The 26,404-nt window shown below is 45.9% G+C and overlaps 1 protein-coding gene across 5 annotated transcripts in view; it reads left to right on the top strand.

The window, feature by feature from the left end:
- Positions 1 to 11,733: 11,733 nt before the first annotated feature.
- The window catches only part of LOC147019153 (ubiquitin carboxyl-terminal hydrolase 2-like), a 28,318-nt gene continuing 13,647 nt past the window's right edge, over positions 11,734 to 26,404 (top strand). Inside the window, exons 1-12 of one of the 5 annotated variants that reach the window (XR_015062649.1) lie at positions 11,734 to 11,861; positions 14,050 to 14,185; positions 14,392 to 14,487; positions 15,162 to 15,263; positions 15,573 to 15,725; positions 19,153 to 19,266; positions 23,680 to 23,801; positions 23,928 to 24,068; positions 24,312 to 24,478; positions 24,838 to 25,005; positions 25,110 to 25,293; positions 25,473 to 25,619. Coding sequence is in view for 1 of the 5 variants with exons in the window: in XM_085899464.1 (XP_085755590.1) it covers positions 15,579 to 15,725; positions 19,153 to 19,266; positions 23,680 to 23,801; positions 23,928 to 24,068; positions 24,312 to 24,478; positions 24,838 to 24,959 (813 nt within the window). In the remaining 4 variants the exon portion in view is untranslated. Of the gene's footprint in view, positions 11,862 to 14,049; positions 14,186 to 14,391; positions 14,556 to 15,161; positions 15,264 to 15,448; positions 15,726 to 19,152; positions 19,267 to 23,679; positions 23,802 to 23,927; positions 24,069 to 24,311; positions 24,479 to 24,837; positions 25,006 to 25,109; positions 25,294 to 25,472; positions 25,620 to 26,404 lie in introns of those variants that run through there. The other 4 variants (XR_015062648.1, XR_015062650.1, XM_085899464.1 and 1 more) reach the window with 4 other exon arrangements.

Genomic DNA, 26,404 nt, shown 5'->3' with positions numbered 1-26,404 from the left:
AGTCAGTGAACTTTGACTTCAGCGAAATGATGGAATACCATGATGTAAAAAATACCATGATGTAAAAAAGGGAACTTGATATTCTTGATCTGGTTGAAGGAGCTCAAAAATGGGAGGTTATCTATTTCTTAACAGCAAAGAAGAAATGTTTTGGAGGGTGATGGAGCCAGCGGACTGTTGCCGATACACCGCTTGGGTTGAATCATTTTTTTTGGTCAGATTGAAGAAGTTATAATTTTCCTGGAGGTTTGGATTAATTTTAAACCACGTTACTTAATTTTTAACCCGTGAAGGTGCTTCAATATCTGGGTATGCCCTTCCTTCCATCGTTCGAAAAAAAAAGAATAACTTTTCTAATTCACCGTGTTTAATTATCAAGGTATTAAAAAAGGGTGAATCTGAAAGGGTAATTATAAACGTGATTCTAAAGGATGATTTCTATGGGGTAATTATTAAGAGTGATTTTAAAAGGTGATGGGTAATTCTGAAAGGTGCAGTCTTGGCCAAAAACATTGGCACCCTTGCACTTTTTTTTCAAATAATGCACTATTTCTTGGAGAAAATTGTTGAAATTAAAAAATCTTTTGGTATCCACATACGTATTGTAATGTTTGTGGGGAAGATGGAGGAATTTCGTGGGTTGTAAAGTGTTGCTTGGCCCGTGAACATGTAGGAGACATCTCGATGTAAACTCAGGAGGGAAACTGTGAGCTAAAGTGTTGTCATCATGCGGGGGGTGGTGTGGTGCAAATGAGACAGCATGGAGGATAATTTCCCCCAGTACGTAAGTGCCCCCTGTGACCTATTCCGACGTTCTTGCATTTACAAGCCAGCCATGAAGGAGTCACGTTTTTATAACCACAACCACCATGACAATCGAGCTCCATGACCAAGCAGGCAAGAAGCCCCGCCCCCAAGGGTGACTGCGGGCGAAGCCCCGCCTCCAAGGGTGACTGCGGGCGAAGTCACGCCCCCAAGGGTGACGGCGGGCGAAGCCCCGCCCCCAAGGGTGACTGCGGACGAAGCCCCGCCCCCAAGGGTGACTGCGGGCGAAGCCCCGCCTCCAAGGGTGACTGCGGGCGAAGTCACGCCCCCAAGGGTGACGGCGGGCGAAGCCCCGCCCCCAAGGGTGACTGCGGGCGAAGTCACGCCCCCAAGGGTGACGGCGGGCGAAGTCACGCGCCCGAGGCTGAAATTTGATGGGCGTGATGGACGTCGGAGGAGGAGGAACGTCAGTCAGAGGCCACGTCAGTTCGAGGACACGGGGTGAGAGGAACGTGGCTGGGGCAGAGGATCTCGCTTTGGTCTCCTCTTGGAATGACGAAGGCTGCACGATTCTCATGTTCGTGCTGTGTGAATTTGCAGAGTGCTGAGCAAGATGCTGGCCATTGGCTGTTCGGCTGAGCCATGAAGTTTGTGCGTTTCTGAGGAGGGAAGAAAAGTGTGTCTCGTGGCCTGATCATCGGTCTCAGAAATTGCATCATCGTGTGGGCCATCGTCGTATGGGCCATCGTCGTGTTGGCCATCGTCGTGTGGGCCATCGTCGTGTTGGCCATCGTCGTGTGGGCCATCGTCGTGTTGGCCATCGTCGTGTTGGCCATCGTTGTGTGGGCCATCGTCGTGTTGGCCATCGTCGTGTTGGCCATCGTCATGTGGGCCATCATCGTGTGGGCCATCGTCGTGTTGGCCATCGTCGTGTGGGCCATCGTCGTGTTGGCCATCGTCGTGTGGGCCATCGTCGTGTTGGCCATCGTCGTGTTGGCCATCGTCATGTGGGCCATCATCGTGTGGGCCATCGTCGTATGGGCCATCGTCGTGTGGGCCATCATCGTGTGGGCCATCGTCGTGTGGGTCATCGTCGTATGGGCCATCGTCGTGTTGGCCATCGTCGTGTTGGCCATCGTCGTGTTGGCCATCGTCGTATGGGCCATCGTCGTGCTGGCCATCGTTGTGTGGGCCATCGTCGTGTTGGCCATCGTCGTGTTGGCCATCGTCGTGTTGGCCATCGTCGAGTTGGCCATCGTCGTATGGGCCATCGTCGTGTGGGCCATCGTTGTGAACAACGATGGCCTACCAACGATGCACCGCGGTCTACCAGAGACGAACGGTCAGCATATTCGCTCTTGAGAATAAGCTCCACCGTGGTTTGTGAGTCCTGATGTCAAATATCACCTCACGGATTACTTGACGTACATTTTCCGCTGTGAGAGAGCAGCAGCTTGACACCATTTTGGGGGCACGGTAACACACGCGGCGACGACGCGGTTCAATCATCAATCAGTGAAAGATCGCCTGGACTCCGCTAAGTCATAGAACGAAAAGGGATTCCTTGTTTTCTCTATTTTATGTGACCCCTTGTTCCCTCCCCTCACACTGCCTTCCCATTCCCTCCCCTCACACTGCCTTCCCATTCCCTCCCCTCACACTGCCTTCCCATTCCCTCCCCTCACACTGCCTTTCCAATGAAAGCTTCTTCGTGATTACAGCGCGGTGACATCGCACTGTTATATAATTGGCTATTCTGTACTGTCTTCTGTCACACTTATTGTTGGGTGTATTGTGGGCGGAGATTGCCGGGTGGATTGTGGGCGGAGATTGCCGGGTGTATCGTGGGCGGAGATTGCAGGGTGGATTGTGGGCGGAGATTGCCGGGTGTATTGTGGGCGCAGATTGCCGGGTGGATTGTGGGCGCAGATTGCCGGTGTATTGTGGGCGGAGATTGCCGGGTGGATTGTGGGCGGAGATTGCCGGGTGGATTGTGGGCGGAGATTGCCGGGTGGATTGTGGGCGGAGATTGCCAGGTGGATTGTGGGCGGAGATTGCCGGGTGGATTGTGGGCGGAGATTGCTGGGTAGATTGTGGGCGGAGATTGCTAGGTGGATTGTGGGCGGAGATTGCCGGGTGAATTGTGGGCTTTTTCTTCTCTTTCATCTCTTTTACTCTCTATTCCTCTCTTTGTTTATCTACCTCTCTCAGGAGAAGTGAATTGTTGCAGAATTTTTTTCTGTATCACTCACTTGGTTGCGCCTGGATGGGTTGAAGAGTTGTGGAGTGAAATCCGAATCCTATCCAGGTTCCTCCTGATGATTCCATCTTCAGTCAGGTTGGTGGTCTTTCTCTTTTCTACCGTCTCCTCTCCGGTCTCACCCTCCCTGCTGTGTCTGCGATTTGTCCCCACCCCATTTCTGCAGCTGTCCCCACCCCATGTCCGCCAATCACCCCTTTCTGGAAAAACTACCAAAATCACGAATCACTGCTCACCTTCACTCTTAAATTCTTTTTTCCCACCTTTGGAATAAACTCCCTCACTCTATTCATTCCCATTCTTCCCTCCAGGCCTTCAAAACAGCTGTTCACCACCACCTCTTATCTTCCCCCATCCAAAACCTCGATCTTTTCTCCCACCGTTAATCCACCCCAAACCCACCTCCTTCAAATTCCCTGCTTTCCTTCCTGAAAGTTCCTGTAATGTCCATCTTGTATACCCCGTGTTCCCCGCCCCATCCTCTCCCTTCCACAGATCTCCTCATGTCTCTGTTCCCCACTGCTTTGTCCTTCCCACTCCCATCCCTCTCGTCTCATTCCCCCCTCGATGTGCGTTGTGCGTTAGCTCTCATACGAGCCTCGACAAGGTCTACAAAAAAAACAAAAAAAAGACATGTGCAAATGTGTACCATCATTTGTTGTCTTTCTGCTGTGTACAAATAAAATTGGTCAGTGCATGTCTGAAGATATAGTTGTGGACGCACGCATGCACAGACTCGAAAATCAAGTCCAAATCCATATAAGCTCCCATTTCTAAATCCAATGGGGGGCTAATAATGCCCATCCCCCAAACAAGGCAATTCTTCATATTTGAATGTGTGTGTCCATCCAAAGATCGTAGCGTCCATGATTTTGTGAGGTCATAAACATAGCATTCCAAATATTATTTGGCATCGTGTTCACCCGTTCATAGTAGCACGAACCACGGTGCTGTTCACTACAACAGCGATCATGTCTCGATTGTTCAAGAGAATTAAGAAAGTTATGATCAACATAACTGACAAGCGGCACGAAGGTCCAAGCGCAGAATCATTTTTGGCTCCACTCCTTGGGGTGGGGTCAAAACCCCCAAGATGTAATTAGGGGAACATTTTTAAATGAAACGTTGAAAATGTAATCAACATTCGAGGAAGAATGTAACGTGTAACGATTTAAAAAACAAAAGTTTGTCCCCAGTTCATGCACCAGGGGTGGGTACTTGGTGACAGGGGTCAGAAGGGTAAAAATAATTTAAACGAAACTTGATATTGGGTCATTCCTGGTGGAACTTTTTACAATCTTTCAACTTTGCTTGACATGGGAAGCGTGGGGATTTGGTGGAGCAACAACAGCAAACATGCTAAACATTTCTTGTGTAGCGGAACAAGACCTGGGAACCAGCGGCCATAAGAACTAAACACCAAACACCACGTTCTGTAAACCTCATGACTTTCCCACGCAGCTCTTTTACCTCCAGCGGCATCTTATACAAATTCGGAATTTTTTTTAATCCCGAATCATGTTATCCACTTCGACAAGGTCAGATGATCTGGTCAACGTTCGTCGATCCCTCAGGTAATGGCTGAATGACTGCCCATCCTGCTGGTTGGTCTCCAACAAGTTGTTCCGTTCATCCACCAAGTTCTTCCGAGGGTTTCCATAATCACTGAACCATTTTATCCCGTCTGAAAGTCCCTTACTGTCTGACGCGGGGTCGATCACAAACGGGTGGTGAACCTCAATTACCTCCACTCCAGCACAGTGAAACAAAATGGCGGCTTTCTGACTGTCCGCCGTGGAGGCCTGGGCCCTGACGTCTCTAAAAACAGCTCAAATTGCTGGGACCAGCGGCACCAGTTCTCAACGAGGGTTGTGACGTCCGAACAGAGGTTTTGTGGTGGCTTGAAGAGTTCCATAGTTCGGTGAAATCAATCTTTACTGTCACCGCTGCCACCATGTCATGATCGAACCATCACACAGGATCAAAGGACCGGCTTTAATAATTAAATAATCCCCGAAAGGAAAATGACATTGAGTTCCGGAAATGAAAAGTCGACAAGATCTAGTAACAACACCCACAACATCCTTCCCATCCAATGCACATATGAATCGCCATTTAAATGGATAGAACCCCAGAAGCATGAAAACGACAACAAACAAAACATCAGTATCCAAATTAGCGATGGAAATCAATCATCACTTCATCAACTAAAATGGCCGCTCGTCGGCCATCTTGGATCTGATCTCGAAAAACAACGACGTGCACATGTAAAACATCATTCGTTGTCTGTGTGCCAAGTTTGAACAAGATCGGTGCGTGTCTGTCTGAGATATGGTTGAGGACACGTTCGATACCGGTTTTTTTACAATTAAAATGGCCGCTAGTCAAGCAGTCGGCCATGTTTGATCAGATGGTAAAATGAAGTGAGGTGTCCGTGCGTGCCGTCATGTACTCTGCTTGTGCCAAGTTTGAACACAATCGGACCATGCATGTCTGAGAAATTGTTGGGGACACATGAAAGGAACAAAATGGCCGCTCGTCGGCCATCTTGGATCTGATGTCGAAAAGAAATGACGTGTGAATGTAAACCATCGTTCGTTATCTGTGTTCCAAGTTTGAACGAGATCGGTGGATGCATGTCCGACAAATGGTGGACGACGTGTTCGACACCGTGTGTTTTTAACGAAGTCGGCCATCTTTGATCGCATCGAGAAACAAAATGATGTGCATACGTACACCATCCTTTGTTGTCTTTCTGCAATACAAGTACAAATAAAATATACAACTTTCTACAAGTACAAATATAATATACAACTTTCTACAAGTACAAATAAAAACGATCCATCATTACATGTCCGAGATATCGTTACGGACGCACGCACGCACACACGGACTCGAAATTCGAGACCAAATCCATAAGCTCCCGTTTTTGACTCGGTCCAATGGGGGTTAATAATGCCCATCCCTCAAACAAGGCAATTCTTCATGTTTGAATGTGTGTGTCCATCCAAAGATAAACGTCCGTCGCTTTGTGACATCATAAGTGCTTTGTGACGTCATAAACGGAACATTCCAAATATTCTTTGGCATCGTGTTCACCCGTTCATAGTGACACGAACCGCGGTGCTGTTCACGACGAGCGATCATGTCTCGATTCTTCAAGGGGATTAAGAAAGTTTTTTGCGGTTGTTTAACGGAACAAAGGTAATAATTTAATAACGAGTGTGTGACGTAATGATCTGAAGTTTGATGTAATTGTTTAATCGTTTCCTTTGTCGAGCGATCAGGACACCACGAACTGGAATGTTTCCTTCACTTGTTCCCAATCGATTGGTTTCTTGTTGCCAATCACGGGAAATCGTCCGTGGTGATGGAATCGGTAAAACCTTTTGGGTTCTCATCTTCTGATGGACCAAACTCGCAAACAGAGCGTCCGTGCTGCGGAACACTCACTTCGCAGAGTCACACACTCACACTGGGTGGTTTGCCATTGCCTTGCCAGCAGCAGTTCGGGCAGGAATTTGTCCTTCATTCAGTGTGCCGGCGATAGCTTGCCTTCTCCTCACGAAGGACTTCATGGGATCTTTAACTTCCACCAACTAATACCGGCTGACAGGACGCCCGGCTTTCCGTCCATCCGAAGGACGTCACACACCTTGATTGATAAATCACCGTGCCTGTGAAACAACGGGATGACAGTTTACACCTGCGTCGGGATTCGAACCCAACCGAGACAGCTTCGAGGAGGAGTCGGTTTCTCATGACGAAACTAATTAAACCTTCAGATGAAGGATTAACCTCCCGAAGTGAAGGTCCAGGTTTTGTAAAACTCATCAGAAATGGGTTCGTGTGTAACCCCGTGTTACGTGTGTGTGCATTTGTGTATGTGTTTGTGTTTGTGTGTGTGTGGGTGTGCGTTTGTGTTTGTGTGTGTGTGTGTGTGTGTTTGTGTGTGTGTGTGTGTGTGTGTTTGTGTGTGTGTGTGTGTGTGTGTGTGTGTGTGTGTGTTCGTGTGTGTTGATGGACGTGTGTTCCATTTTAGCTCACGGGGACTTTCGTCAGGTGAGATGCGATGGAGCAGTGTCTGCAGGTGAGTGAGTGAGTGAGTTAACACCAGTCATTATCGGTTGAACCAAACACACGATATATGTATATATTTTTTTGTATACCTTGTCGAGGCTCGGATGATAGCTAACTAACACACAACGCACAGCAAGGGGGGCATGAGACAAGGGGGGAGGGGAAGGACCAATCAGGGGAACAGAGACATTAGGAGATCTGTGGAAGGGAGAGGAATGAGGTGGGGAACATGGGGAATACAAGATGGACATTACAGGGACTTTCAGGAAGGAAAGCAAGGAATTTGAAGGAGGTGGGCTTGGGTGGGTTATCGGGGGAAGAAAAGATCGAGGATTTGGATAAGAGGTGGTGGTGAACAGCTGTTTTGATGGCCTGGAGGGAAGAATGGGAATGAATGGAGTGAGGGAGTTTATTCCAAAGGTGGGAAAAAAGAAGAATTAAAGAGTGAAGGTGAGCAGTGATTCGTGATTTTGGTAGTTTTACCAGAAGGGGGTTGTTGGCGGACCTTGAACGTCCTGCAGAAATGTGGTGGGGACAAATTGCAGAGAGAGCAGGGGTGCGAGGCTGGAGAAGAGACGGTCGAAGACAGAAAGACCACCGACCAACCTGCGGTGATTGAGTGAGAGGCCCAAAGACTCAGCCTCATTGCGGGAGATGCCAATGATCCGAAATGCCTTGGTTTCTCCAGCGTGAAGCCGAGAAACGTGGGAGACAGGAGCACCAGCCCAGAGGGGAGAGCAGTACTCCATCAGGCTGCGGGCAAAAGCTTTGGAAGTGGTCAGGAGCTCAGGTGAGCCGAGGAAGGACTTTGCACGACGGAGGATTCCCAGTCGGCGACTGGCTTTGGAGGCGAGGTTTGAAATGTGGCTTTCCCAGGAAAGATCATGGCAGATAGTGAGATCCAGAAGCTTGAAAGAAAGGACTTCTTCCAGAGGATTGTTGAGAAGTGGATGGGGGGTTTTCTAAACGGTCCTTTCGAAGAGACATAGTGAGAGTGTGAGATTTGTCCGGATTGAAAGACATGTTCCACGTGTTGGAGCAGTTTGTGATTTTATCCAGATCTGCAGTGAGCGAAGAAGCTGCTGCTTGCCGGTCTGAGGGATGAGAGATGGTACGGCAGAGGGTCGAGTCATCAGAAAAGAGATGTAGAGGATTTTCCAACGAGTCGGAGAGATCATTGATGAAAACCAGAAAAAGAAGAGGGCCCAGAACTCTACCTTGAGGAACTCCAGCCTGGACAGGAAGAGGGGATGGAAGAAAGAACTCCATTTAGGGCCACACGGTGACTGCGACAGGAGAGGAAGTCTGCGAGCCATGAGTGGAGATGGCCTTGGATACCATAAGAAGAGAGTTGGTGAGCAGGGCAGGGTGCCAGACCGTGTCAAAAATACGCGATATGTCCAGGGATACGGCTTGGATTTCCTGTCTGGCATTGAGGACCTCCATCCATTGATGGGAGAGCAGAAGCAGCATATCCAGGGTGGAGTGACCTGGTCTGAATCCAAATTGATGATCGGAAATCAAGCCATTGGAGAAGAGGAAGGATTTAATGTCTGAAGTGATGATGGATTCCATAACCTTGCTGATGATTGGGAGAAGGCTGATTGGTGTGTAGTTTCAGGGATCTGTTTTTGCACCTTTTTATGCAGGGCAGTAATGTTTGCTGATTTCCAAGCAGATGGCAGATGACCTTGAGCAAATGAGAGGGTGAATAGAACAGAGAGGGTGAGCAAGAGCAGAAGAGCAGGCTTTGAGGACACGTGGGCTGATGCCGTCTGGACCGGTTGCAGAATCTGAGTCGAGGTTTGACAACAAGCTCTCCACTTTGTCAGGAGAAAAGGATACAGAGTCCAGGGACAGTTGGGTGTCACTGGGTAAGGTGGGTAGAGATAGTGATGGGTTTTGGACACAAGATTGAGCTGCAAACATCGAGTTTAGGCATTCAGCATTTTCACGTGCGGTATCAGCAGTGCGGCCATTTGAGGTAAGGGAGGGGATGGAGGGGGAACATTCACCAGAAACAGGTTTGATTAGACGCCACCAGGATTTTTAGGAGCGAGAGAGATTTGAGAGTTCAGACTTGAGATTAGAAAGATGTTGTTTTCTGGCTCTATGGGGGTAGATACACACTTGTTCCGAGCTTTATGGAAGGAACTGAGATTACCCTCAGTTAGATTTGCATTCCTTGAGGTGAAGGCAAGTTGTTTCAGGACAACTACCTCGCCACAAGCTTCAGTGAACCAAGGGCGGGAGGAAGGGTACGACAACTGAAGACGAGAGGGGATAAATCTGTGAGATTAAACTTCACCACAAGCTTCACACCTGATGCCTTACGAAGGTGTATTGACCGCATCAAAATTTGTGCTCATTAAGGGGGTCTATTGGGGGGGTTTGATCCGCCTCTCGCCCCCACCCCTCACAAATAGGTTGACCACAACCTTCACCACCCATGATGTACCAAAGTGTATTCACGGCATTAAATAAAATCAGGGTCTGGGGGGGTCGAAGGGGGGATTGAGTGACTGTTGCTCCTGATCCAGGTGAGCTTCAGGTTGCCCGGTCCTATTTATTTGTTTATTTATATATATCTTTCATCAAGTAAACAACAACTGAACCAAATCCCCCAGATTTTGAATGTCCCCTCAGGGTCCCCAAGTATGGTTCGTGTTTGGGTCACACATCTGGGGGAGGGGGTACAGGGTTGAGGGGAAGACCCCAATTTTCTCGGTGTAAATGTGTGTCGTATCGAGTCCCCGATGGTCGCCGGTATTACATACCATGTTGTGTGAAGAAAATTTAAACAATTTAACAACAAACATTCGGGTGATGTTGAAATGTGAGTGAGAAAAACGGGAAATTTTGAGCCAAGTGAGAGATAAACACGAAACATGTCTCGTATTTTATAATTTTACACAATGGAGACTCGTTCAGTGTGGGCAGTTTTCTGTGACCAAACGTTTTGTTTCTTGTTCACCGTTCACAGCTCATCTGTTCCTGAGGTGCCGAAACCACCAAAGGTAAAACGGACAAAAAAGTGGTGGCAGGTGGGACGAAGAAATCGCAGCAAGAAGGATCTTTCAAAGGGAAGAAACGATGTTGGATCTTCCAATGTCGATCCTGCTTCTCCGAACCAAACAGAAGATACACCTGGATCAACACCGCAAGGTGTTCGGGAGGGAGAACCAACCACGCCCACCCCAGCACAACAGACCACGCCCACCCCAGCACAACAGACCACGCCCCCCAACACGTCATCGCCGTGTCCTCCTCCTCCTCCTCCTCCTCCATCTCCATCATCCCTTGATTACCTCCGACCATCTTCATCCAAAAGTACAAACACCCTTTCTCTCCTTCTCTCCATGTAAAACTGTGTTGATAATTACTTTTTCACTCGAGTCGTGAATCTCCTGAATATTTCCTCCATTTTCTGGATGTCGAGACGTGAATCATGACTTGTTTAACCCTCTTCACGATCCTGGAACCTCCTTGGTGAGGAAAACGATGGATGTTTCACACAACGTGTCTCCAGTGTGGACTCGAACTGGTTGATAGTAGTTTGATTGATGACGTTTCCCGGTAGTTCGTCTCCACCACAACTACCAACAATCTACGAGGTGTTTGTTCTTCTTTCCGCCTCCTCCGGTATCACAGGGGAAGGTTTGTTGCTCCTGTGGGGTTTGTTTCTCCAAGCCGAGACCCCAATTTGTGTGTTTTCCCACAGAGTTTCTTCCACCCCGAGGAGAACTAAACTCCATCTTGAAAAAGAAGAGATAATTCTTCCTTCTCTCTCAACACTCCCAATCTCTGGGCTGTATCAATGTCTGAGCTTTATCTCGGAGCCGACAGGGATTTTGGGAATTAAATTTTACATCAACAATGGGAATACAAAGTGGGCCGGGGTGACATGGGGGTTTTTTGACCTTGACCTATTTTTAAGTTCGTGACACAATTATGAACATTTAAACTTGTTTCACAAAACCTCGATTTAGGTTTGTCTGTTCAGAACGAAATTGCCTTCCCCAGATCGCCTCGACTCCACAAGGAGTCACATTTACATTTAATTTACATCGTGTCGCTCCGGGTCAAAGGTCAAGTTCACATGGTGGTCTTAAAAAAATTAACTGGTTTGTTTGTCATCTCTCAATTTTGAGAATGCGGAATCACTCAGACCACTTGGCCTTCCAAGATATTCTCACATCATCACAGTGTACCTGCACTGAAGTTGTACACCTGGTATTTGATTTGTGTCCTTGACCTACTTTTTTGCGTTGTCACCTAATTCATGAAAAACACCTTTTTGATCAGAACTTGAATAATTTTCCTCCGATTTTAATAATGTTAAGTTTCATGTGTGGATTGTCGATGGAGACACGTTTTATTCTTTTACACTCCATCCATAAATGGTGAAGGTCAAGGTCATGTGGTGGTCACAAAAAATATGGCCGTCACTGGATAAAGGGAAAGTTGTGCTGCAGATATCAAGTTTAAATTGATGATGGGTTCGACCACAACACGTGAAAATCAGTGTTCCACACCCACCGGGACCGTCAATGTTATCCTGGCAATGGAAAACTTCTCTGAACCATTTTTTTTTAATGTTTGCCTGAAACAGTTGTTGATATCCGCAGGTAACGGTCAAGATGTGTGTAATGATAACGAAGAACCTGCTGGGAAAGAAAACATGCAGATCCAAGGTGATGGTGATGTATGTGATGAGCCAGGTGACAAGGTGAAGATCATGGTGGACATGCCAAAGGTATTTGATGATTATGTTTTCGGGAAAATCAAGATAACAGTTGTCATTTCAAAGTGAGCAATTTCAAACTTGTCTCCCTCCTCTAAAAGCTGGTGGTGTCTTGTTCCATCTGTATCTGGTGGATGCTCCCCCTCCATCCCTTTCCTCACTTCAAATGTCACCACAGCTCTCTGTGCTTGTGAGAAGGCTGAATGCCTCAATTCTGTGTTTGCTTCGAAATTTTGTATCTCCAGCCCCTCACTCAGTACCCATCCTTCCCTGTTGTCCCCAACTGCTTGTACTCTGTGTCTTTTGCATCTGAGAAGGTGGAGAAGGTTGTTCAACCCTCGACTCTGGCTCTGCAATGGGACCCAATGGCATCATCTCATGTGTCCTAAAATCCTGCTCTGCTGCTCTTCCCCCATCCTCCATCCGCCATTTTCACCATATCATTTACTCTGGGTCATCTTTCATCTGCTTCGAAATCCACCAACATCACTGCATTCCATAAAAAAGGTGGAAAAACTGATCCCCTTAACTACAGACCTCTCATCTTACTTCGAATCACCATCAAGGTCATGGAATCCACAATCTCAGTTGATATGAAATACTTTGTTTTCTCCAACAACCTCATCATCACAAATTTGTTGCAGATGAGGTCACTTCACCTTGGACTTGCTGATTTTACTCTTCCAACAATGGACAGAGACCCTCAATGTCAGACGTGAGATCAGGGCCGTCTCTCTGGACAAATCTTGTGCTTTTAATACAGTCTGGCATCCTGCCTTACTTTCCAAACTGTCTTCCTCTCACATCCAAGGCCAACTCCACACATGGCTCACTGACTTCCTCTGCTCTCGGAGTCAAGGTGTGGCTCTTCCCGGAATCCTTTCATCTCCTCTCCCTGTCAAGACTGGAGTGCCCCAAGGCAGTGTTAAGGGTCCAGTCCTATTCCTGATCTTTAATGATCTCTCTGACTCTCTTGAAAATGTTCTTTATTTGTTTTCTGTTGACTCCACCCTCTGCCGTGACATCCCTCATCCTTCATACAGGCAAGCTGCAACCTCTTCAATCTCTTCAGACCATGAGAAAATCACAAGCTGGTCAAACACTTGACTCTGGCTTGACTTGTGTGGTCCAGTGTTTGGCCAATACTCTGGATGTGCTGACCTACTTTATTGGAATATTTCTTAAAATCCTGACAATTCTCACACTCTCTCCATCTCTTTCAGAAAGGACTGTCTGGCAATCCAACCCCCCCTTCCCTTATCTACTTTCTTAACAATCATCTTGAAGAAGTTTGGTCATTCAAACTCCTGGGTCTCACTATCAGCCATGATCTTTCTTGGGCAAACCACATTTCAAAGTTGGGGTGCAAAGCGAGCTGCCGACTGGGCATCCTCCGTCGTCGAAAGTCCTTCCTTCCACAGCTTAATGGAGTAATGCTCTCTCCTCTGGCTGGCTCCTCTGCCGCAGACCTTGCTCACCTTGACACGGGAGATCCCAAGGCCTTCAAGGTTATTGGAATCTCCCACGATGAAGCAGTGTGTCACGGTCTATCACCACGCCATCACTCACAGGTCATTGATCTCTCTTTCTCTCTCTCTCTCTTCAACCGTGTCCTCTCTGGTCTTGCACCCTCTGCTGCTTCCGTGCTTTGTCTCTCAAGGATTCTGCAGGGCAAACACGGTCCATTGAACCACCAACCCCATTCTGATTAAATTACCCACATTCCAGGATCACTGCTCACCACCACTCATTTGTGCCTCTTTTCTCCCACCTCAAGAACCAACTTCCACATTATATTCAATCTTCCCACCACGTCTTCAGGACAGCTGTTCACCACCATCTCAGATCATCCCCATTTCAAAACCATGATCTTTTCTGCCCTTTCGAACACACCCAATCTTTCGTTTTTCGAAATTTCATCAATCCTTCGTCCTCTCTCATCTGTTTCTTTTGTCCCTCTGTGTCCTGATCCGTTCAGTGTACTAATTCTACTCTTGCACGAGCCTTGATTATGTATTCACAAAAATGAATTATCTTTGGTGACAGCCATACAACATGTAGAATGTGTTGGGAATAGACAAGAAAACAGTTGTCAGAGGAAGGACAATGAAGTTTGTGCTTGTGTTGGGAATGAGGACAATAAATGTATAATGTCACTCCACTCAACCTTCTTTCTATCCTCCCTCTCTCTGCATTACAGCATCAATCCATGAAAGATGACACCTTCCGTTATCCCGTCGGTTTCATTGGCCTGAAAAATCCGTTCCTGTTGTGCTACTTGAATTGTGTGGTCCAGTGTTTGGCCAATACTCCGGATGTGCTGGCCTACTTTATTGGTAAGTTCATCACCAAGCAGGGTCTTGCCCTTGTTTCTCTTCACAACAATGTGGAGTTTGAAATGTATTTGAGTGGAGATTGGTGATTTTCATCAGTGATCCCAGTGACACAGCAAACCCAGCACAACAGCAAGGTCTGAACAAGATCAGGAAACGTCGTTGTCTGCTCTTCCGTTCACTGTCCTCTTTTGTCATACCTCCGGCAGGAATGAACTTTGACAGTGATGACTTTGGAAACCTAACAACGTTCTTCAGTCAACTCCTCACGGCCATTTGGAACAAGGACAAGTTCTCTGTTAATGGTAAAGTCCTGAAATTGTTCACCAACAAGAAAAAGACGGACTACTTTGTTAATCCAGTGTACTTCATGGTGAGCTCGGAATCCTTTTGTTTTTTCATTCACTTTCACCGACAAGTTATCTTTTTACCTTCACCAAAGTGGAGGGTATTGCATTTGGTTCCATGTGTTTGTTTCTATGAAACTTTGCAAAAAATTTTTTTGCCAAGTATGTTGGTCTGTAGCGTTTATCTGTTTGTCTGTCTGTGTCTCGCACGATTTTTGGCCACAGTTTTCAGGCAATCATTCTGAATTTTTTTGTGCAAAAGTGACCGACCAAAAAGAGCAATGCACAATTTTAATGAAGATCTGAATCCTAATATGGATCCGGATACGAGAATTTTTCAAGTGATTCTTCACCATTGAGAGATCGGGCCAAAAACGAGATGTAGCATGAATGATATCTCAAGTTAAGGACGGATTCGGTCGAAACTTGGTGGACACATTGGGTGTGTGACGAGGATGAAGAGTCTCGATTTTGGTTCAGGTCGGGATCCAGATCTGGGCTATCAGTGGGATACAAAACGTGAACTCTTTAGCCTGGCGGAGGTCTGCGCTCTGCGGAGTGCCATTTCATTTTGCCAAGTGTCGCTCTGTGAGTGATTTTTCATTTGTTCGTTTGTCTGTTTCTCTGCACAGAATGTGCTAACGTTGGCCACCATCACCACCTCGTGGTAGCCAGTCGGACACATTCTCTTTTTTTTCAACCAAGTGCAGCGAGAAAGTGTGTGCAATTATGATGTGAGTACGTCTATAAAGTATGTACAATTGGAATGTGAGAACGTCTATAAAGTATGTGCAATTGGAATGTGAGAACGTCCACAGAATACGTACCAAAAAACCACACGGAACAAGTCTGGACGAGGGTTTGCAATCTTTCCTTGTTCTCGATATTCATTGTGATTAGATTAAAAGTTCCAAATTTATAACAGATTCATACAGATTAATGTACAAAACATGGCATTGATTAAAATATTACTTATTCCATCAACAATTATAAGCTCCACCTGTTCAACAGCTTGTGTCCATTCAATCCCTTGTTCATAACAGGAGGCGATGTGCAAGGTGGCCCCCGACTTCAATGATGGGGAGCAGCATGATGCCCAAGAATGTCTGATGGTCATTCTTGATAAACTCCATGAAGAACTGAACCAGGTTCCTCCGTGCCACTGCAATATCGACTTGCTCCATCTTCCTGACAGTGTAACTATGAATTTCCACCCTTCATCAATTACAAAATTGGAACCGTGGTGTCTGTCCGTGGGTTCGTCTTATTCCCGTTTCTGGTGGCCACTGTGCTTGAAAAGCTGAGCACGCATTCAAAGATAAATATTCAACCAGAAAAAGAGCATGATGACAAACTAGATACATTTTAAACATATAAACACAACATGGAATTGGTTTGTTGAACATTCCATGAAGATATGACCCTCAGTTTATCACCAACTTGAACAAACCATGTCTGCATTCTTTATAACAGTGGCCGATATGAACAAGTCTTTGAAGAAAGCTTGCGGTGCAAAGTCGTCATTTAATGATAGAAACGCCTCCATTTGGCATTGTCACCTGAAAAGAACGTTGAATAATAAACTTCAAAGGTTCAAAATAACCTCAAATTTAATTCTCGGTGGACTCGATGATGTAGTTCGTTCCAGTTGGAGCGTCCGTTCTGAGTCGAGGTGGTCGGCGTTTCAACCCCGGCGAAATCATTCGTGAAATCAAAGACTTCAAACATGGTGTGTGGTGCTTCCTTGCTTGATGTCAAACATTTACAAAGGATAGAGCACATACTGGACCTACTGTCAAATGTTATGCTTGTTGTTGGCTTAATGGTTAGGGTGGTGGGGTTTGGATCCTGAGGTGCTGAGTTCAAATCGTACTCAGCTGTTAAATTAATACCAGGTGGTGGTCACTCGACCTGTCATCCTTCCGAGGACGGCATAATGAGTGCCAGCATGCTGGTATACTGTGTCGGAGTGGCGACCCGTCCAGGATTGTGCCCAATAGCCAAGGAGACTGCTAAAGCAGCACCAATGCTCTGCACAGAGTATGGTCCCAATCTCCTCCTCTCCTCTCCTCGTATGTTGGCAACCATTGTACAGGCTGGACTTGCTGAATGATCTCTTTCTGTGTTGAAGTTATTTGGCCTTGGAAGGGAAGTCATTTTTGATAAGTTGCAAACCATAGTGTCTGTCCGTGCGTTCGTGTGTCTCCCCTTTACGGCGGCCACTTCCCATGTTGCCTTTGAAAACCTCAGCATTCACTTTTGAAATGACGGGAGAACAGGCATGAATAATGTTGATACCAAATTTTATTTCACATCCAGGATATTTTACTCTGTCGTTGTACAAATTGAACCAATGCCACCCGATGTTGCACCACCATTTCACAGTGGGCAGTATAAGTAGCTCAGAGCTTTGTCTCTGAGTGAAGCCAGAAGAACAACGCAATTGACATTTTAAAGTCCATGGAATAATTTAAATTGATATATTAACTCACAGAGCCGGCCCGTCGCTTCGCCGACAGAACAATTAGTCCTCGTATTTACCAAAAATTTTGGGTGAGAAGTAGGAGAAGGTGGAGAGCAGAGAGCAACAGAGAGCAGAGAGTACAGAGTCGACAGAGTGGGGGAGGGGTTGGAATTTTTGCAAATAACAATATAATATACATCAGGTGGAACGATGTTCATAAAATCATCAGATACACAAGATCATGCTGCTGCTGTGTGGGACGTTCACTTTGTCATATTGACTCGACGCGCCTTCTGACTGGCAAAGTCATCCACAATTTCATCAATGGACAGCTGACGCAGAAGGTCACTCTCAATGTTCATGAGTGTGAAAGAGATCAGTCTTTCCTGTCCCATCGATGTTCGTTCAAACAGAGTCTTCATGCACTTCTGGGATCTACTGTCGTCTCCCTGCGGCAACAGCAGTGAATTCCACATCCTTGTTATCATCAATTCCCGTTCCCTCAGTGACATCAACTTCAGTATCATCAGCGGTCGTATCTTCAGTTTGGACTCCTTCTTCATTTTCATCTTCTGTCTGCGGCTGAGAACTTGAAGCGGACGATCCCTTGTACCACTGATCAATTGTCGGTGTCTTTGCAATGACAGCAGCAAGTCGATCTGCCTTTTCCTCGGCCATCTTCCTTTTCGCTGCGCCACTCTCATGCACACGGTGACGGTGACTGTCAGGCTTCTGACTCATTATGTCACGTGATGAAATGAAACAAAAGACTGATGCAGAAACAAAAGACAGATGCAGAAATAAACTACTTCCACATGATCAAAACATTTCTAAAACCTAAAAAAATGACAAATATGTTGAATAAATATGGATGCTTACATTTACCTTCTATCCAGATAAAAGTTTGATAAAAGTCTTGATTTCGTTGAAACTACTCAGGTTTTTTTTAATTGGATGGAAATTGTTGGCATTTATTTAAAAAAAATGTTTTCACAAAGATGTGGAGGCCCCAATTTTATGTCAGCCCTGGATCACGTGATCGACCTCCATGCAAGCAATCCACTTGCCTTGCCTCCGAAATATGGCCCTGATGAACATTAACAACATCAACAGCGTTGTTGAGACAATAACACTCGTATTCATTGCAATTGATCCACAGAGTGTCACAGACAGAACTTCCCATCATTACACCGATCTTTATCAGTCTCACATCGGGTTTGCCTTGAATGAAGACCACTGGGTTGTCAAACATCAGACCTCATGCTTGCCTTGCTGTGCAACTGCACTAGTTGTTGGTAGTTTAATTATTGAGGAATATTCATTGTTTACTGTGAGAAAATGTGGAATAATGTCGCGAGTGATTAAGAGGCAAATGAGACGAGCAATTAATTTTTCTGTTTTTTGAAGGATTAACTCGTATTTGGAGAATCACCACGTCGTTGTTGCATGAGTTGTGTGTTTTTTCCTTCCTGATTCACGAATCAATCTTCTTATGGTATAAAACTTGAAGGATTTAATTATTTCTGGAAATTTAAAGCTATTCCTTGCATCTCATCATTAATTCTGCCTTTCTCTTGGAAACGTATTAACACTGCAGACACTGTTGAAGGAGCTGGGAATGGATCCTCCGAAGCCCATATTGTCCTGGATCTTCTTCACATCCATCTCACTACATGTCGCCCCTGATTTTAACAGTGATCGGGAGCTGCTTGTGTTTTTACCCGACGTAATTTTGATTATAATCTCGTCCTACACCGTCTAGCCTCGCACTCAGGTCATTCGCTCTGTGGAACCGTCTTCTCATTCAGTCTGTTTTGTTGAGAACAGAACCAAGAGCTTGCCTCGGTCTGTTTAGCATTGCTATCTGAACCAATTGCTGGTGATGCTGAGAAACCAGATTCAAATCCCATTTACTTCAGTCCTTTTGATGGATTGATGGATTTATTTAATCTGGTATTGGTGTGGTGCAGTCATGATGGGCCAAATGTCCTTGATATTACTTGGTATTCTTTGTCATATTTTCCATGTTTTTGTTTCTTGTTCTCGCTCTCAAGCTTTTCTGTTGACCGTTGGTATTATTGGAGTGCCACCATTTCCTGGCTGTTTTACGTTTTTGTGAAATGGCTGTTGCTCACACATTTGTATGTTTTGTGGAACAGGTTGCAGGAGCGAAGTCGTGGGAAAACAACAAATCGTATTTCAACAATTCCATCATTTACGACACATTTTATGGCCAACAACAAACCAAGATTACGTGTTCGAGCTGCGGCATTGTAAGTTTTTCTCACGAAATTAATTTTATTGAAAAAGTCTGACACTTTGTCTGTATGTCTGTCCCTCATTTGCAGAACACTCTCACTGTCTCTCTGTCTATTTCATTGTCTCTCTTTCTATCTCAGTCTCTCTCTGTCTTCTGTCTCTCTCTCCGTCTCTCTCACTGTCGATGTCGCTCCCTCTCTCCCTCTCTCTTTTTTTTTGTATACCTTGGTCGAGGCTCGTATGAGAGCTAACACATAACTCACAGTAAGGAGGCATGAGACAAGAGGGGCGGGAGTGGAAGGGACAAAACAGTGGGGAACAGACACATTAGGTGAACTGTGGAAGGGAGAGGGATGGGAATGGGACGGGGAACATGGCGAAGAGAAGATGGACATTACAAGGACTTTCAGGAAGGAAAGCAGGGGAATTGAAGGAAGTGGGCTTGGGTGGATTATCGGGGGTAGAAAAGATCAAGGATTTGGATGGGGGAAGATAAGAGGTGGTGGTGAACGGCTGTTTTGAAAGCCTGGAGGGAAGAATGGGAAAGAATAGAGTGAGGAAGTTTATTCCAAAGGCGGGAAAAAAGAGGAATGAAAGTGAAGATGAGCAGTGATTCGTGATTTTGGAAGTATTACCAGAAGGGGGTTGTTGGCGGACCTTGAGCGCCCTGTGGAAATGTGGTGGGGACAAATCGCAGAGAGAGCAGGGGGGGCAAGGCTGGAGAGGAGTCGGTAGAAGACAGAAAGACCACCGACCAACCTGCGGTGATTGAGTGAGAGGCCCAAAGACTCAGCTTCATTGCGGGAGATGCCGATGATCTTAAATGCCCTGGTTTCGACAGCGTGAAGCCGAGAAAGGTGGGAGGCAGGAGCACCAGCCCAGAGGGGAGAGCAGTACTCCATCAGGCTACGGACAAAAGCTTTGTAAGTGGTCAGGAGCTCAAGAGGGCCGAGGAAGGACTTCGCACGACGGAGGATTCCCAGTCGGCGACTGGCTTTTGAGGCGAGGTTGGAAATGTGACTTTCCCAGGAAAGGTCATGGCAGATAGTGAGACCCAGAAGCTTGAAAGAAAAGACTTCTTCCAGAGGATTGTTGAGAAAGTGGATGGGGGTGGGGGGGTTTCTAAACGGTCCTTTCGAAGAGACATAGTGAGATTGTGAGATTTGTCTGGATTGAAAGACATGTTCCACGTGTTGGACCAGTTTGTGATTTTATCCAGATCTGCAGTGAGCGAAGAAGCTGCTGCTTGCCGGTCTGAGGGATGATAGATGGTACGGCAGAGGGTGGAGTCGTCGGCAAAGAGAAATAGAGGATTTTCCAGAGAGTCCGAGAGATCATTGATGAAAACCAGAAAAAGAACAGGGCCCAGAATGCTACCTTGAGGAACTCCAGCCTGCACAGGAAGAGGGGATGAAAGAACTCCATTTAGGGCCACACGTTGACTGCGACAGGAGAGGAAGTCTGCGAGCCATGAGTGGAGATGGCCTTGGATACCATAAGAAGAGAGTTTGGTGAGTAGTGCAGGGTGCCAGACTGTGTCAAAAGCACGTGATATGTCCAGGTATAGGGCTCGGATTTCCTGTCTGGCATTGAGGACCTCCATCCATTGATGGGAGAGCAGAAGCAGCATATCCAGGGTAGAGTGACCTTGTCTGAAACCAAATTGATGATTGGAAATCAAGCCATTGGAGAAGAGGAAGGATTTCATGTCTGAAGCGATGATGGATTCCATAACCTTGCTGATGATTGGGAGAAGGCTGATTGGTCTGTAGTTACAGGGATCTGTTTTTGCACCTTTCTTATGCAGGACAGTGATGTTCGCAGATTTCCAAGCAGATAGCAGATGACCTTGGGCAAATGAGAGGGTGAATAGAACAGAGAGAGGGTGAGCAAGAGCAGAAGAGCAGGTTTTGAGGACACGTGGGCTGATGCCGTCTGGACCGGTTGCAGAATCTGACTCGAGGTTTGAAAGCAAGCTCTCCACCTTGTCAGGAGAAAAGGATACAGAGTCCACGGACAGTTGGGTGCGACTGGGTAAAGTGGGTAGAGATAGTGATGGGTTTAGGACACAATATTTAGCTGCAAACACCGAGTTTAGACATTCAGCCGTTTCATGTGTGGTATCAGCAGTGCGGCCATTTGAGGTAAAGGAGGGGATGGAGGGGGAACATACACTCGAAACAGATTTGATTAAACGCCACCAGGATTTTGAGGATGGAGAGAGGTTTGAAAGTTCAGACTTGAGCTGAGAAAGATGTTGTTTTCTGGCTCTCCTCATATAAAGGAAGATACACACTTGTTCCGAGCTTCATGGAAGGAACTGAGATTTCCTTTATTTTGGTTTGCTTTCCATGAGGCAAAGGCAAGTTGTTTCAGGACAACTGCCTCGCCCCAAGCTTCAGTGAATCAACGGCGGGAGGAAGGGTAGGACAACTGAAGACGAGAGGGGATAAATCTGTGCATGAGGGAGAGCAAGTTTCTTTGAAAGAATTCCCAGGATGAGTTGATGTTTGAGAAAGTAGTGATAGGAGACCAGTCTGTAAGTTTGATGGCTGCTCGGAGACCCTGCCAGTCGGCTTGAGTGAAATGCCAGACTCGACGGCGGTGAGGTGGTTCTCTGATAACAGCCAGAGAGATGTCCACTTTAACAATGACGTGGTCAGAAGAACCAATTGGAGCGAAGGAAGAGCAGCAGATATTGTCAGTGAAATTTGTCAAAATCAGATCCAGAAGAGATGGAGTACCATTGGTTGAGATCCGGGTCGGGAAGTTGACCGATTGAGTCAGTCCCAATGAGTCGCAGAAAGCTTTTGCTGAGGTGCCATGGCAGGTGAGAGAGGTACCCACACCTAACCAACTGGCGCGATGACAATTGAAGTCACCACAGAAGAGGAAGAGAGAGTTTGGATGAGAAGATAGAAGATGGTCCATGTTTTCGCATAGTGAGGTGTAGATGGAGTCATCACTGTTCGGTGGACGGTACAGTACACATATAAACATAAGGTGGGAGTGGAGGGGAAGCTGAAGCCAGAGGTATTCCTGGGGGTGTGGGGGAGTGAGAACAGTGCATGGAGAGTGAGGAATAGAGTCTTTGATGAAGAGAGCAACACCTCCACCAGGACGAGGCTCAGGTCTGTCATACCGTAAGAGGGAGTAACCGGGGAGAGATACTTGGGAGTCAGACACGTCTTGGGAGAGGAAAGTTTCTGTTAGGCAGATAATGTCTGGTTTGTCAGTGGCAACCTGTATGGAAAGATCTGAAAGGTTTGAGCGAAGACCCCGGATATTTGAGGTCCACACTTTTAATGAAGAGGTAGGGGAGGAGGCTTTGGGTGCAGGAGGTGGAGGGGGAGGGGGAGGGTAGGACAAGGGACGAGGGGGGAGGTAAGGAGGGTTGTTGAAAGAGTGTGGGGTATTGCAGAGTAGGGAGGGGAGGGAGCAGAAGGAGGAGGAGAAGGGGCTCTGTGGTCCTGGGGGAGAGGGGGGACAAGAGACAAGGAAGAAGGCAGTTGAGGATTTGAGGAGGTGGAGTGAAGAGATGGAGGTGAGAGGGCAGTGGAGGGAGGCAGCTTGATGGATGAGAGGGGGGCCAACTTAGAGAAATGATGAGTGAGGGGGATGAAAGGTGGGAGAAAGGTGAGGGGGAATTTTTGAGAGAGGTGAGAGGGAGGCTTGGAGGGAGAAGAGTGGGATGGTTGCTTTGAGAGTGAGAGTGAGGGGTGAGTTGGCACTGAAGTTGGAAAAAAAGAATGGTTGATGGAAAGTGAACATCCATGGCAAACTGTGGTTTTTAAAAGTTTTAGGTCAGAGATGCGATTTATCACAATTCTTGATGGATGCAATGAAGGCGAATTCAGAGAATGGAGAGAAAAAGCGCTGTAATAGTTGGATTTTTTATGCAAGGAATGAAGGAGAGGTCGAAATGAGAGCAGTCTGTTAAAATAGCAGAAGAGTAGTGCATTGTGAAACAGTAAAGAGTACCACATGTGTGAGAGAGGAAGATGAAGCATTATAAGATCGTTTTTGTTGTTAATATTAATGTATGAGAGAGTTCAACAGATTAGGTCATGGAAGTGTAGAAAAAAATCTAGGAAGAAGACGAGGAGGAAGGTAAGAGGAAGAAGAAGAAGGTGAATCGGGAGAAGGTGAGCGTGTTGTTGTTGTTGGGTATATACATATATATATATTTTTTTTTTCAAGATCAAGGTAGGGGTTCTTCCATGAATTTTTCTTCCTGTTGTTTCTCTCCACTTTAACCAATCATGCATTTAGTTTAAAATAATTTTTATTTTCACAAAACTTGTTTCTTCCATTTGTGATCTTCTCTTTTGCATGATTTTTCTTCTTACATTCATGAATATAACTCTACACCCCACCCCTCCCTCCCTCTTTACCCCCCCTTATTTTGGGTTTTTCTTTGTTTTCAGGGATCGAGGCATTTTGAATCCTTCTCCTGCTTATCGCTGCCTCTGCCACACAATGCGAAACATAAAAAGAAGATTCATCTCACAGACTGCCTGTCATTGCTTTTCCAAAGTGATACAGAATTGTAAGTGGTGAATGTAGTAAATGGTACAAGATAAGGTGATTGAGACCGTGTGTGAGTAAATATGAACAACTTATCAGATGCCAATGTGCCTCCATGATTGTTTTCGTGTCTCATCGTGCTTTCCAGTTATTGTTCTGATTGCAATGAAATGAAAAAGGGGACGATGCAGGGATGCATAAGTCACCTTCCTGAGGTGCTGATCCTTCACCTGTTACGTTTCAACAACTTGGGAAAGAAGATCAAAACCCTTGTTGACTTCCCATTGAGGTAAGTACCTGGGAATGATGAAACCTCAACATATTGTTCTCAGAACATGCAACTCCAATCGAACTCATCACAATAGACTGTCATTTGTAGCTTTGGATTACAAGAGAGAAGTAATTATTGTCCCATGAGCCAGGACAAGTGTGTCTGGATTTGTTTTACCCTGATCAATATGTTCAACTCTTTGTTCTTCCTCTTCTCCCTGATCGACCACACAACATTGTTTGATGCACCTTTCTGCTGCAGTGGTCTTGAAATGGTGCCATATTGTGGCGATGCTGTCATGACAAGCGCAGTTACAACTTACGACCTGTATGCTGTCATCAAACACAAACGATTGCGAATGGACCTGGCACACTACACCACCATCGCACGACGGCCATGCACCTCTGACACTCAAAACAGTGTCCTCGGTAAGGTTGAAGGAGCGAGTGGAAATTGTTCGATGCTGTTTGTGTTTGTTTGTTTGTTTTCCTGTTTGTGAGTTTATCTGGGGTTGAATATCACAAGTCATTTGAAGATAAGGATCTCCAAACCAAAAAGATTTTAAAGGAATTTATTTTATACTTCAAGCATTTTAACTTGTAATGGTTTGAAGAATATTATTAAACACTTATTGTTTGTTATAACTGGGTCACTCGTGAATGTTGGTGTTATTTTATTGATGACTGTGTAGATTCAAGGACAATGAAGCCAAAGAATCGTTTCATGTTGCAATGATAAGAGTTTTGTTTTGAAGATGTGTTTTCTGATCCCACGGTGTGATGAACAGGCTGGAGGAGTTTTGATGATCATGAAGTGTTCTCTGCGGAAGAGCATGAGGTTTGCAAAAAAGATGCTTACGTGCTGATGTACCATCGAAGGCGTAGTCCTACGGGCCGCACCTCGTGCTAGAGATGCCACCATATTGTGCAAAAGGGCAGAAACAGCCACACACCAGGTACTTCTTCTTCTTCTTCTTCTTGCTTACGGCAGCTGGACTGCCAGGTAGCTATTATTTTCTTGGAGTGTGACAATGCTGCTGATGCTGTACCCCCATACCAGTGCACTGGTACTCATTTTGTTGACCTTGGAAGGATGATGGGCTGAGATGACGGACTGAGTCAACCCCACCTGGTGTTAATTCAATGCTTGGGTGCTCAAACTCAGGATCCAAACATCCTGAGCCAGCCATCTTAACCAGAAAGCTAACATCGGGATTACCCCTGGTACCGTGTTCTTAAAAGAGGTGAGGGAGGAAAGAATTATAAATCATGTTAAAAAAACTCCCAAGTCGTTTATCCCATGAAAATGCCTTCCGAATCCAAGGATACAATGTGATGAGGGAAAATAAACCTGAAATCCAGATAGGCGGCTCCGTTTGATGTGTAACTGATGCTGACCATGTCATCTTTGTCTGTTTGACAGAGTCTCTGGGCCGAGGCCTCTGGGTTGGAGGGGACGCCTTGGTACAGGACGATGTCCAATGGAGATCGGGAGAGTCCTCCTCACACTCCACATTTCGATATATATTTATATGACATGACAACGAGCATGACAACGACCCATATACTAGTATGTGCCCGTAAAAAAAAAAAATAATAATAATAAAATAATAATAATAATAAATAAATAAACCACACAGGCCGTTTCTTCGCTCTCACGTGCCCGTACGTGCATGACCCGGAAGTTCGATATTATTCACAGTTACGATTATTCGCAATTTATTTTTAATACCCAATTATTCAATTGGCGCCAACATATTTTACCTTTTCGCAATGTCGTGGCAAGGAAAAACAAAAAGAGAAGAGAAGAGAGAGAAAAAATTTACTTCCTGGTTCGGAGCATACCAGCACTCTGATGTTCCCGAAATTTATACACCGTCTTATATGAAAACGATCATAACTTGGGCCATTGTGTTTATCTATAAATGCGCATAAGAAATCGAGAAATTATTAGAATACACGAAGTCATCACTCTCCGGAAGCCCGTAAGTTGTAACCGTAATGGGGAACGCGGCTGAGGTTCCCTTCCCCATCGGCCACGCCCACGCAACAACATGTCTTCCCATTGGTTGGTAAATAAATGGCCATAACTTGGGAAGCACTTGTCCGATTAATATCAAACCTTGAAAAGACACATCCTCAGGTCCCCAGCAATATACCTGGCAAGTTTCAATTACACCGGACCAGTGGTTGTCGAGAAACAGCGGACACACACACACACACACACACACACACACACACACACACACACACACACACACACACACACACACACACACACACACACAGATTGCTGGAATTATAGATAGATATACAGTGGGGAGAACAAGTATTTGATACACTGCCGATTTTGCA

Source organism: Eptatretus burgeri, chromosome 10 (assembly GCF_056783735.1).
Source record: "Eptatretus burgeri isolate ZD-2024b chromosome 10, Ebu_testis_v1, whole genome shotgun sequence".
Classification (NCBI taxonomy): domain Eukaryota; kingdom Metazoa; phylum Chordata; class Myxini; order Myxiniformes; family Myxinidae; genus Eptatretus; species Eptatretus burgeri.
Note: the sequence above shows the minus strand (reverse complement) of the source record. Positions and strands in the feature narration are given on the sequence as shown.